Genomic DNA, 14,173 nt, shown 5'->3' with positions numbered 1-14,173 from the left:
ATCTTGAAGCAGCAGCAGCATCGTCCCCGGGCCGTCGTCTTAAATGGCTTTTTAATTAAATTGATGATGTGAGACCAACAAACCCACGTGGCGGGATGGCGGCGGCCCCCGTGGTCTCGGCGTGCCGGATCTGATTCCCAATTATCAAGTGATTATTCAGCAGCTTGATTTATGTGGCTTCCTGTGAATCTGTGTGTTTAAAAAAAACAAAATCAGGAGTTTTTACAGCAACAAGGTCGGCTCGACTTCTAGAGACGGAGCCGCCGGCAACGAGAGACGGCAACTCGACTTCTGTACGTTGACCTCAACAATTAGAACTTTACAGGATTATTCTGCAGATTTCTGAGCCTACAAACACGTTTTTAAGGCTAAAATTAATACATTAATAATACATTTGAAGTCGCAAATTTGCGAGTTTATAAAGTCGCAAATTTATATATAAATAAATCAACAATAAACATCAACATCATGACCCTTAACGAAGCGGTGACACACGTTGGGATGGATTCCTTAGAGAAATAAATGCGTACATTCATGGGATGTTAGCTAGCATAAATGCCAGTTGTTAGCATCAAATTTACGACTTTTTTTCTCAGAATATCGGCCCCCTCTCTCAGCTCAGTTTTTGTTTTCTACAGTAATACGCCGTCGAACCAATGAGTATTTACGTTAATTAACAATTTTGGAGTCGACGTCACGTTTGCGTCACTGCAGTTGCATCGTGGGTAAAGTAAATCACGACCGACTGGACCGATGACATCATCCTGAGCAGGTCCTCCCTGTTTATCACACGATGATGATGATGAATCACTGACGGAGTTAATGATGATGAATGAGGAACAGCAGCAACCATCAAGCTGCGTGCTCAGTCGGCCACTTTACAGCTGATGTTACTGCTGTGATAATACTTCACACCATGACTCAGCACAAACATTCTTATTATAACAACACCAGAGGAACTCTGCCTCTGATTCACAACCGTTCTGGACCAATAAGATGCTTTTAAACCCCTCGGACCTGAACATCAGGACCGAGGCTGAGTTTTTCTCTGTCTGCTCCCTCGTTCTCTGATCTTAACAAACATATGATGACACCTTTCTAACCCTCCAATCAGAGGAGGAGCATCTTCTCCAGCATCGACTGCTCGTTAGGTGAGACCCGGCAGTACGAGTAACGGATGTTCAGTCATTTTACCAGATTATGTTGGACGCATAGAGACAAATAAAACCTGCCCTTTCTCATTAACATGAAAATTGTTCTACGTAGAACTGAAACAAGATAAATGTCACTCGCTGGTGGTGATGTCATCGTGTTTCGCAGGTATGAGGTCAAAGGTGACTTCACCCCGAAGGTGTTTGCAAAAATGTCACCTTCCAGTCCAGAGAACCATGAATACAGAGACCATGTTTCTATATTTAACACGGAGGGAAAATGTCAGGAGATCACCGCCGTGATGAGAGGTTCATCTTCTGAGGATCATGAATGTCACGACGGTCCATCCCATGTGTTGTTGAGGTGTTTCTGGGTGAGTCACAGTGACATCATAAACCCAAGTGTGCTTTCGAGGTCCTGGAACCGGCTGAATCCAACCAGTAGCAGGTAGACATATCATCTCCGAGGCTCTGTTGTTTATTTTAACTCCTGGACGATAAATCAACTTAAAACATTTGGAGGTCAGCACAGAAACGATACATCACTTTCTCCTATATATATATCTATATATATATATATATATATATATATATATATATATATATATATAAATATATATATATATATATGTGTGTGTGTGTGTGTGTCATCGCCTTGTGATTTCTGTCAGAATCCCTCAAACGTGAGAAACATGACGAGTGTTGCTTTCCAACATCAGACTCATAACAGGAAATACCGTTTCTGATTTAATCTCATTCAACAAAAATAGACAGACAGACAGACAGACAGGCAGACAGACACACTGCAAAATTTTACGCTGTGAATTCACAATAAATTATTGGATAAATTTTGCATGACTTTCACAGTAAGGATTACAACAATATATTGTAAATTAAGTCACAGCAATTTACTGTGATTTCAGTATTGTGATATTACAATGCATTGTTGTAAAAGCACAACTGTATACTGTAACTTTACAGCTTCTATGGCAACGCAATTACTGTGATATTACAGTACATTACTGGGGAATTACAACCTTTTGCTGTACATCATTACAACAAGGCCCTGTACTTTTACTGTGAATTCACAATAAATTATTGGATAAATTTTGCATGACTTTCACGGTAAGGATTACAGCAATTTACTGTGATTTCAGTCTTGTGATATTACAATGCATTGTTGTAAAAGAACAAACAACTCTGAGGTAAAGTCAATGTTAGCCCAATGGCATATTTATTAACAAATAAATATTTTTCAACATACAGCAAATGTCAAGAAATTCAAGAATACAAGAAATTCAACTTCCTAGTCAAACTTTCCAAAGCAATCTTAAAATGCAGATAAATTGTGCAGAAACTTGCGAGTGAACTACCTGTCTCACTATGATGGCCACTCAAAGTCAATAGGTTTCCTCAAAAGGGCGTTTGCATGAGGGTTCATTGTTGTCCGCTTCTTGGTCTTTGAGCCTCTTCCAGGATTGATGCCCAGGAAGCACCTGTTAATAAGCAAAGATAGTTTCAGTTTTAAATAGATTTATGGATGAGTTCGCGAGATCAGGATGGTCTCACCAGGCTAGCCTCAGGTACCTCCATTGTCAGCAATTTAGAACTCAAGATAATCATTGAGTTGGAAGCCTGTACTATAATGTGAATTACAAGGTTAAAAGAGATCTTTATACAATACCTTTGAATGAACTCCAGCGTCGCCGATCCAGCAGCAGGATACTCGAGGTTGAAGACTGAATAGCTGCTGAAGAAAGCAGCTACTCCGTGTAAAAACAAAGGGTGTGGGCCCATCACGACATGTCCCTCGATGGATATCAGCCATCCAGAGGGCTTCATCATGTCACCTGAAAATGAATAGATACAACATCATGTGTTATGAGCACTTTGAGATCTGCTTTAGATACAAAGGGCTATACAAATGTAATTTGTTATCATTATTTATTGTGGTGATGTAGATTTCTAGAATCAAAACAAAATACTGAGTTAGAAATGTTGATACTAGATCCAAGTAACATTACCTTGAATGATCAAGCAGAAGGTGCTGGGGCATTCTGGAGTACTGATGTCCACAGCAGTGGCACATGGCTGTTACATAGTAACACACAATAGCATGGATTTAACATTAAAGGATAAATATTGTTCATTGGTCAGAGGTAGTAAATCATACAAGGTAATAAATGGCGTCTAATGTAATCACTCATTTTACATTTTAAATATTTGAATAAAAAATCTTTACATTTCAAGGATGCGTCAGGTGGTAGAGCTGATGGGTCAGCTGGTAGAGCTGGTGGGTCAGGTGGTAGAGCTGATGCGTCAGGTGGTAGAGCTGATGGGTCAGGTGGTAGAGCTGATGGGTCAGCTGGTAGAGCTGATGGGTCAGGTTGGTAGAGCTGGTGGTATAGGCCCAGCAGCCTGCAGGTAGGACCTCTGCTTCCTAAACATGAATTTGCAGTCCTGTGTGTTTTCTGTAGCAGTCAGGCACCCCACACTAGTAATAATAGGGGGCATTAGTATGCTGTTTTGTGTGCTGAACGAAGTTATACACATTCTCATACACATGCTCACATCCAACCAATTTACAGTGGAACATTGTGGTGCATTTTAACTCGTCACCTACCTGATCTATTTCTCCTCACTCTTAGCCTGACACTGAACAGGATGGTTAGCCTGGCCATCTGATGACCTGGAAAAAAGAAAAAGGAGAAATTACACAAAGGCAACCAACAATATGAATTTCAGTTTGAATGCAGATTATGATCATGAGTATGTTGTAAAAAACATGATCTGTACATAAATGTAATGGACATTTTTGGAGTTACATCACCTGTGTACGGCAATATTATCCCTAGCTGAAACTTGACCAAGAGCAAAAGCGTTTTTGCAGAATAGTATGTGGAATATCTCTAACGATGCAGGGAGCCGCTATATTCCCCATAGACTAGCTAGTCATTAGCCTGCTTAGATCGGCTACCGTTCGGCAAAACCGCTTTTGCTCTGGAGTCAAAAACGAACGCGAAAGTAAGTGAAAAAGTTCGTGCTTAATGTCGCTACGTGTACTCTACAGTGCGTTATGTTCGGCCACGTAGCCCCGGTTTGATATGAAGCTGAACTGGAGGATGCGGGTGTATTGTTAGCTTCGGCTAACACGGGTAACCCACTGTCTCGGTGCGGAAAGACCACTCATGAGAGGAGAATAGTGACGGCGACGTTACGCTAATATGCAGCAAAACACTTCCATGTACCCCCGCACACGCTAACCCAGAACAGACCAGCCCCGCGAGCGAACATGACGACAACAGTACCAGTAACAGTCCGGAACGAAAAGACATCCGAGTGGAAACAACGGCCCGCTACGGACCAGTTCGGCTTCAAATCAAACCTGGGCTACATGGTCTAACCATATAACACACTGAAAAGTACACGTAGCGACATTAAACACGAACTTCTTCACTTCCTTTCCCGTTCGTTTTCCTTCTTATTTCTCTCTCGTCTTATTGTTCTTATCTCACGTAGCAAATCGTTGCTAATCGTGCTAGCAGCCGTTTGCTAGCTAGTATTATTACTACTGCTATTAGCAAATGCTGTGAGATAACGTTCAACAATTTCGGGCACTTGCTAACAAAATATGAACTGTGTCATGCGAATAACGTTCATGTGAAAGTAAATATTATCATCATATTAAATAACATGGGTGTAAGTGCTGCAAACAGAGTTATGCATGCTGCTCACCTTCTCCATTCAGCCGGGATGAGAAGAGGGAAACCGCCGCGTCTTCAGTTCAAACCAAGTTCGGTTATGTCATGTGACTTCCCAGGATAGTTCAATACAGTATTTCACTGTTGAATGCTGTGAAATCCTTGCATTTTTTTACTGTGTTGCTGTGATATTACAAATCTTGTTGTGATATAACAGGGTTTTTTTGATTGCAGGATTTTACTGTAACATTAGAGTTAGATGCTGTAAAATCCAAAGATACTGTAGTTTTTACAGGTATTCATTGGGATATTACAGGGGAACTAAATTACAACAAGTTACTGTAAAATAATACTGTTAATTATTGTGAAATGCTGGTAATTTCTAACAGTGCAGGCAAGCAGGCAGGCAGACAGACAGACAGGCAGGCAGACAGACACACACACAGACAGACAGACAGACAGACAGGCAGGCAGGCAGACACACACACACAGACAGACAGACAGACAGACAGGCAGGCAGGCAGACACACACACACAGACAGACAGACAGACAGACAGACAGGCAGGCAGACAGACAGACAGATGGAGGGATGCAGATGGATTGCATGAAACGGTCTAATAATGACAGAACCAAAACTCTAAATTTTATAGACTTTAATAACAGCAACAAATATATTAACCACAAAACAAACATCAACGTACCGTAGCAATTATTATTAAAACAGAATATCATTCCAGTAAAATCCCAAAGTAAACGCAATAAAGAGGGCCGAAGTGACAAAGCCATAAAACCAGGATCGTTCATTTACCGACCAATCACAGCACAGAGTTAAATCAGGAGTTTTCTAGCTTTACATGATATTCCTGGAGCCCTGAGAGTTCCTGGTTTCATTCAGTACCTTGTGCTGCAGTCTGAGAATAAAAACACACATGCTTCACCGTAGAATGGAAAATAAACACAATAGCAACAAAACAGAAGCTTCTTTTAAAAGCCGTTAAAACACTGCAGAGCATCCCGACGACAAATACTGGAAACGGTGTGCAATTCTAATTTCTCGTATTTCTATCTAGAAGCAGAAGAGCTCCACTCAAGCTTTAGGTGGGTTTCTAATTAGTTCAGCAGAAATGAAGAAAAAAAACCCGGAGTCATGGACTATTTTTAATAATGGAGTTATCATGATTCATGTATGAGTCTGTTTGAGGATGTATAGGCGGGATTTACAGCACATAACTGCAGGCACATTATAGAAATGTGTTTTTCTCTCAATATTAGATTTGAATAATAGATTAGTCGAATAAGTGTTTTTCTTTGGAATCTCCTCAAATAAAAAAAGACCTTTTCTGTCATTAATAGCAATGATTTCTGGGATTCTGCAACAACGTAAAACCCTTGGAGTTAAAAGTGATTTCCCATTCTGTGTGATCTCAAATATGTTAGTGCATGAAGACGTATCTGAAATTAACTGTAATGAGGAAATAACGCTCAGCGAGTACATTTAATGCACAAATCATTTCAATACTGATGAATCACACACCAGGGTCAGTAAAACACAAAAAGGTACAAATGTAAAAACATCGGAGCATTCTTCGCGATTAGAAAAGATCTTCGTGTTGCTCCTCAAGTCGAGTGCAAATGATGGGAGCGAGGCAACACAGAGGTGTTCATCTCTACACCTTCAGTGGTTCATCCAGGGATGGAAAACCATTTTTGTTGTAAAAAACTAAAAACAGGGTTCCTGCTTCAAATGAACATAAATACAAAACGTACCGTCATGATTTTTGACTAAAAAGAGGTAAACCAAACTTGGAGGATTCTATCATGTCGTAGCTATTCAACCGCTCTGACTGGACAAGGCAGGTGTGGTGATGGGGGCGGGGTCAGGTGGGCGGGTCAGGAGGAGGTGTGTCTCTGCCGCTGGCTTCCTGTTCTCACCTTCTGCTTGTCGTACTTGAAGGAGACGATGAGGAAGACCAGCAAGGTGACGCCCTGGATCCCCGCCAGCAGGAAGAAGTAGTAGTGCAGGGAGCAGTCGTTGATGTTCCCTGGAGACAGAACATTATTAGTATGAGATAGATAGATAGATACTTTATTGATCCCGAAGGAAATTCAAGCATCCAGTAGCAATAACAAACATAGAACATACATTAAACATACATCAGAATCTATACAAGACCTATATAAAATAGAAAGTGACTAGAAATAAAATGTTTATACAACTATAAACTATTATTATAAGGGTATATGGAACGCCTTATATTATAATAATGGTATATGGAACGTCTTATATTATAATAATGGTATATGGAACGCCTTATATTATAATAATGGTATATGGAACGCCTTATATTATAATAATGGTATATGGAACGCCTTATATTATAATAATGGTATATGGAACGCCTTATATTATAATAATGGTATATGAAAGGTCTTATATTATAATAATGGTATATGGAACGCCTTATATTATAACAATGGTATATGAAAGGTCTTATATTATAATAATGGTATATGAAAGGTCTTATATTATAATAATGGTATATGAAAGGTCTTCTATTATAACAATGGTATATGGAAGGTCTTATATTATAATAATGGTATATGAAAGGTCTTATATTATAATAATGGTATATGAAAGGTCTTATATTATAATAATGGTATATGGAACGCCTTATATTATAATAATGGTATATGGAACGCCTTATATTATAATAATGGTATATGAAAGGTCTTATATTATAATAATGGTATATGGAACGCCTTATATTATAACAATGGTATATGAAAGGTCTTATATTATAATAATGGTATATGAAAGGTCTTATATTATAATAATGGTATATGAAAGGTCTTCTATTATAACAATGGTATATGGAAGGTCTTATATTATAATAATGGTATATGAAAGGTCTTATATTATAATAATGGTATATGAAAGGTCTTATATTATAATAATGGTATATGAAAGGTCTTCTATTATAACAATGGTATATGGAAGGTCTTATATTATAATAATGGTATATGGAAGGTCTTATATTATAATAATGGTATATGGAAGGTCTTATATTATAATAATGGTATATGGAAGGTCTTATATTATAATAATGGTATATGAAAGGTCTTATATTATAATAATGGTATATGAAAGGTCTGATATTATAATAATGGTATATGGAAGGTCTTATATTATAATAATGGTATATGAAAGGTCTTCTATTATAATAATGGTATACAGAAAGCCTTAGCTGAGTCTCCAAACAGCTGAGATGCAAAAAAAAAGACAAATATGTAAATGTGAGAACAGAAAGAGTCAGTCCCGACATATTCAGAGGGCCACAGCGGGGGGGAACTTTTCATCACAAAGCACTGCGTCGTGTTAAAAGAAACACCAAAGGCAAAGGTAAACGGCCACCAGCTCGCTAGCGTGGCAGGATGCTGTCGTGTTCTTCATGCAGGACTTGAAAGGCGAGCTTGAAGGTAAAAAGACGCCGCTGTCAGGAGTTGGGGGCTTTGTTACGTCTCAACCTGCGGCGAGGCCTTCTGAAAGCAGCGGTGGCGGTTTGACCCGCGATGATGACGTGGGACTGAAGCATCAGAACTATCAGCAGCGAGACGGGACCTCAGCTGTGAATCCAGCCGGGGAGGCTTTCATCCGTATTAAAGGATGCTTTTGTTTCCTCGTGGGAAAACTGGAAAATAAAGTGATGTTTCCGCTGTGATCTGATGTCTGACTTCTGAGACGCTTTTAAAGACAAACTACTTCATTCTGGTGTCAGCAGGCGAAACATCCAAAGCTTTTAAGACATAGGAAGACGTGCTTTTCACTGGTTACCTGTGAGTTTCACTTGATTTTAAGATTTTACGCCTTGAATTGACCAGCCTTTTGCTGGATCCTGGAGATTACAAACAGAGAAAACTCTTCAAGACACTGAAGGAAAAGGAAGAAAGCAGAAAAGCATAATAGATCCTCTTTAAACTAATGTTTTTTTAACATGTGCAGCGCTGTTGACTGCCGTCTTTGTTTAGCAAAAAAGCTCAAGAGGAAAGCTAAAAAAAAAATCCTGTGTCCGCCCCCGCCGACGTTTTTTCCACGAAGGGCAAAACGAGAACCATCGTTTCCGCCGTTCAAGTAGGGATTGTTTTGGCATCCATCCTCTTGACCGTGGCAGGAAGACCACTTGGCTTTGTGGCCGACATGAGATGAGGCCGCTGACTGCTTTACTGATGAAGGCCGACTACATTCCTCAGCCTTCGTAGAAGTGTCGGGCTTCGTGGACGGCACCGTTACACCGGCGGACGGAGATCCGTCAGCTTACATCCCACATCATCGTCAGACGAGGAAACGTGAAGCCCCGGGGCAGATCTGCCGTCTTCCCATTAGCTTTTCCACGTGGAGCTGTCACACCGAATAACGAGCGAGAGAAGAAGCCTGGATTTTAATTATATATGGGGGGTTTATTCTCAAATCAGGTTCTGCCTGATCACACAGTTCGGCCTAATTACGCCTGTCGGTTTAAACGTTAACAGCCCGCCGGGTTCAACATGGTGCTCACGGACCAGCAGCATGTCTGAATATCTGTCATTCCTTTCCCCATCTTACTGTTTGTGGCCAGTTTACTAAGTCGTTTGGAAATGTGATGCAGGTAAACAAGCACAGCAGAAACTACATGCTGTTGTTTTGGCAGTTCCTAAAACTTTAACTTTTGAAAAGTCAAAATAGGAAGTGCAGCTGAGGAGAGATCAGCCGACGGAACCAGTGTGTTGTAAACAAACCCTTGCAGGTCTTTGGGGGTGCAAACTGTGCAACAACCTGCTATTTTGGTTCAGGGACGTGCAAAAAAGGGGGCCGGCTTAAATCCCATACATCAGAAGACGGCGTGGCGATTAGGAAAGCGACTCCCAGTCAGTCACATGGCGGCTCTTATCGCTCTCACACAGCTGTTCAATCACAGCGACGCACGACATCGACAGCTCACAAATCTACAGACACTCCTCCAGGAAATCATACCGTCGTCTGGATCGTGCCGAGCAGCGAGACGTGAACACACTCCACCAAAAGGCTGAAATCACTCCAATAATTCATAATTAAAAAGGCTCATATCATCCTCGTCATCAGCAGCATCTAAGATATGGAAAGCAGCTTATATGATCACATCAATCCTGGGTTGTTTCAGTCACGGTATGTCTTCATGTAAACGGTTGCATCCGATCTCAAAAATGGGACACAGCAGCTTTTGTGTCATAATGCATTTCAAGATTTATAAATAGACTTTTCAAATGGGGCATGCTGTCTTTAAGAGGCTGCAGTGGGTCGGTCTCAAAGCCAACAAATAAACTAGATAACCTGAACCGATTGGTATCATCGAGAAGGGGAATAACTGAATAATGCTTTGGCATGGCCCCTTGACCTCTGACCTCCAGATATATGAATGAAAATGGTTTCTTTGGGGAGTCGTGAGTCTTTAGCATGAAGTGGGCAGAATGTCTGTAAACAGGAAGCTCTTTGAGAGCAACACAACCTACTTTCATGCAGATTTGGATAAAAAAACAAAGTCGTTTTTGTTGGCCCGATGTATAAATGTGTTGTTTCTGGCTGTTCACAAGTGGTGCATTTGAATACTTTTGCATACTGGGGACCATAAATAATCTCAGAATTGCATAAAGTGAGTGTAACTGGAAAGCGGAGCCTCTTGTGGATCCAATGAGCCCGTTTGTATTCATGCGTGACCACGTTAGTCCCCGTGGAAGCCGTTTCATTGTGGTGAGAACAAACTTGGCGTCCCCGTGTTTAAATGACCTGTCGTGACCTCGAGGAGAATCAGGGAACTGTACCAACACAAACCAGAGACGGAGGACATTCAGACGACGGCTGGCTTCCCTCGCTATATTGACAATAACACAGTTTCTGAGTCGTTTCCAGATCACAGAAAAAAACTCTGCAAATGTCAAAAGTTTTAGACAGCCTGACTTCTCCTGTGCTGATCCTCGAGGTCTCGGTGGCTTAACGTGGTATTTTAGAGGGATTTTCTACTTTTTTAATATCAATTCTGGAGAAAAAAAGAAGCTACATTTATCACAATTTATTTTAAATAGAGCTGCATCGCAAATGAACCTTAAAGTCCTCAGCTTTCAGATGATGCAGACCACGTTTATGTTTTCTCCTGATATCTCCCCATAGAGACGCTCCGCCCCCCTAAAACAGACCTAAGTGGGTCTATGTGGGTCTCAAAGGGTTAAAGTGAGTTGGATAGGGCAGCAGAGAATGAAGGAGCTCTGGTGATCCATCACCCCCCCCACACAGAGTTAGAAACACCCTGTGTGTGTGTGTGTGTGTGTGTGTGTGTGTGTGTGTGTGTGTGTGTGTGTGTGTGTGTGTGTGTGTGTGTGTGTGTGGTCTACAGGGTTGTGTTGTAGCAGCCTGGTGTCATTTGGAGGTAAACGTCATTATATTTTAAGTTAATAACACAAAGTTAGTTGTTAAATAGTTAAATATCTGCCCTGTTGACCGTGGATGTGATCTAAAAGGGTTAAAAGCACCCCCCATAATTTCAGCTCGGCTTTAAAGCTTAGTATAAATGAAAAGGTCTTTGAATAAAAAAAAGAGATCAAGGAGAACAGAGAGTTCAAACATTGGTCCTCTAAGAATAGTTTGAAGTAAATATGCACCAAAACCCCTGCCTGTACAGCAAGTATAACCTTTTAACTTTATTAACTGTGATGCGTGAATGAATCTGCACGGCCTCCACCTTCACCGTTACAGGAAGTCACAACATATCTCCTCCGCCGCGATGGAAGGCTCCGTGTTCGTGTTCCTGATTTAACGGCCCGTCTGCTGCTGATCAAAGAGCCGGATTAACTAATTGGAAACAAGTGATCCCGGTGCTTTGCATGATCACTTGTGATCAGTGGAGCGGATCTCTCTCTGTAATGTCACCAAGTGTATCGTGCGTATAAATAATTTGTTTCTCTCGCCGTCGCGTTCACACTCGTGTGGGTAATTAGAAATCGATGGGAATAAAAAGAGACGGCGTCCTCTTCGCCGCGGCGCTCTACCTACGCACGCCGCCGCCTCGACAAACCTTTGATCGCAGAACAGAAAAGCCGCCTGATCACTGTGAACTTTTGAGTGGCAATTGGAAAAACAGGATCCTTTGACCCCACCTGTCACCGTTTGAACTTTTACCGTTGTCATCGCAATCTGGTCAAAAAAAGTGTAAATTGTGAAGAGCAGAGTTTGAATAATTCATGTGGGCGCGATGTGTTTGACAGGAGAGCAGCAGGAAAAAAGGGAAAGTGCATTAGCAGCGAGGAGGTTTGGATTTCCAATCGATAACTTCCTTTAACGGATAAATAAACAGAGCGTCTGCCTCTGCAGCCGCAATTAACATCGTCTAGTAAAAGCAAGGCAACGCTAATTATGATGAGGGAATATCCAGAATATGTAATAAGACGTGATCACTTTAAAGTCCACACACTGAGTCTGATCTCACTAAGACAACCTGATTTTAGGACATTTTAACTCTTCTGCTGAAGAAACTGTTCCAGGTTTCAACCCAAGGAATGCAAAAGGACTGAGGGAAAACGTCCGATCTGGAAGACTATGCAAGCTTTCTGGTCTAACTGCATTCCAGTAAGTCAGGCTCTACATCCTGCTTTCCAGCCTCCGCCCCGAGGCTAACCACTTTCAAAAAACATGGAGGCTAATTACAGCAGAAAAACACTAAACATGGTCTTGCTGTATAATAAAAATGTAATTAAGCCCATAATCATCCGACAGTTATTTTAAAAAAGGCAATGTCCTAACAAGGAGGGGATGTTCAAACCAATCAGAGTGAGGAATGCTCCGCTACAGATACCAGTGTCGGGTCCGACTCTGTACTCGAGTGTAAACTACTCCAACGTTAACTCTCATCATTAAACGAAACATTAAATCTATCAGCAGCTACGTTACCGTGTCTCGTTGTCAGCCAGCTGATAATTAAAGTGAAGGGAGTTAGCATCGAGGTTAGCAACAACTTACACTTAAGGTGGACTGATCTTTAAGGTGGACCAGTTGATGTCGAATACTAAAACGTCAACAACAGCATCATGTTGTATTTTTAATTAGTTAGTCGGGATGTGAGGATTATCTGATGGAAAAAAAAGACGTTTTAAAAAGGTATTGTTAGAACTGTGATGGTATTAAGTCCTCATATCGGTAAGTACTGAAATGTAAATACTTGTACTTGGTTGGCATAAAAGTGGTATTCAGTAGTATCATCATTATTATTTTTCCCCCCACATTCGGTGCCGTTCTACAGCTCTGACTTGGTGAATGACAACATCGTGATTACGCTGAATATAATCTGAGTGATATAAACGTGGGGAACAATTTTACCTGCGAGCGGGTTTGAGTCCAGATGAAACGGGTCAATATCAAATTTAACGTTTGAAAATGGATCGATTGATCCGAACCTTCAGTGCAATGAGGCAACGTTTTTTAATGCTTGGATGATTTCAATACCATCCTCAGAATGAAATCAGAGAGGGAATCAATGCATGTTTGTCTCAGCTATAAATATAGTTATTCTCTTTGTTCGTGTAAAACTTTAGGATTGATGTCGGACTTTTGTCAACTATTTCTATGTTGCTGCGTCTTGACATGTCGAATACACATTTTCAAAGAGAGCCCTTTCAGAGAGAGAATAAGGGTTCGTGTTAAATATGCCACATGTGACATTAAGAGGCTTCCATTAAAACAGTGACATTTCCTCGAGTGTGATCCAACACTGCCTGAGCAGGATGTGCGAATGTCAGCCGGCTCTGAACGTCTGGACACGTCCCAGAGATCTGATATACCACCAGACACCCACTTGAACAATGGTCAAAAGGAGGGGAAATAAAAAGGGCCGATTCCTCGTCTCGTGAGTCAATGCAACGGAACAACGGAACAAATTCAAAGCAAGAAAGGGACGTTTTCCAGAAACAAAGAGCTCCTCGTGAACAAAGTAAAAGGTTGATCTGGAGATTAAAACGTCTCCGTGTGGGGAAAGAGGATGACACAGTGTTACGTCCCATAAAAAACACCAAATAAAAGGGGTGTGATGGATGACTGCTCAACCAGATGTTACCACAGTGTGGGGGGGGGAGATCAATAATTTCAACACGTGATCTCACTGTGCTTCAAGTGCGAGAGCAGATGTAGCTGAGATACATGTATAGCTATTCCTCACTGATGCGTTTGCTTTCAGTCACACATGTGCTTATTCACTCCAGCGTACGCTGAATGGGAAAGTCGTTCGCTCCGAGAACAAGAGGCTGGCATGAAAGGAGCTTTTTGT

At 41.1% G+C, this 14,173-nt stretch overlaps 1 protein-coding gene and 1 long non-coding RNA gene across 2 annotated transcripts in view; both read right to left on the bottom strand.

Annotated features, from left to right (window-relative positions):
* Window positions 1-1,959: 1,959 nt before the first annotated feature.
* Window positions 1,960-3,987, bottom strand: LOC311023232. Its single transcript, XR_014598198.1, has 5 exons — window positions 3,775-3,987; window positions 3,394-3,645; window positions 3,176-3,242; window positions 2,836-3,001; window positions 1,960-2,647 (listed from the first exon to the last, which is right to left on the bottom strand). It is a non-coding gene; the product is annotated as an uncharacterized lncRNA (long non-coding RNA).
* A 1,510-nt stretch (window positions 3,988-5,497) lies between these two features.
* Window positions 5,498-14,173, bottom strand: part of slc15a4 (solute carrier family 15 member 4) — a 28,146-nt gene continuing 19,470 nt past the window's right edge. The window contains exon 9 of the mRNA XM_084024708.1: window positions 5,498-6,895. Coding sequence (XP_083880834.1) covers window positions 6,744-6,895 — 152 coding nt within the window. The 3' untranslated portion in view covers window positions 5,498-6,743. The remainder of the gene's footprint in view (window positions 6,896-14,173) is intronic.

This window comes from Eutrigla gurnardus, assembly GCF_963514095.1.
Source record: "Eutrigla gurnardus genome assembly, chromosome: 13".
NCBI lineage: Eukaryota > Metazoa > Chordata > Actinopteri > Perciformes > Triglidae > Eutrigla > Eutrigla gurnardus.
Note: the sequence above shows the minus strand (reverse complement) of the source record. Positions and strands in the feature narration are given on the sequence as shown.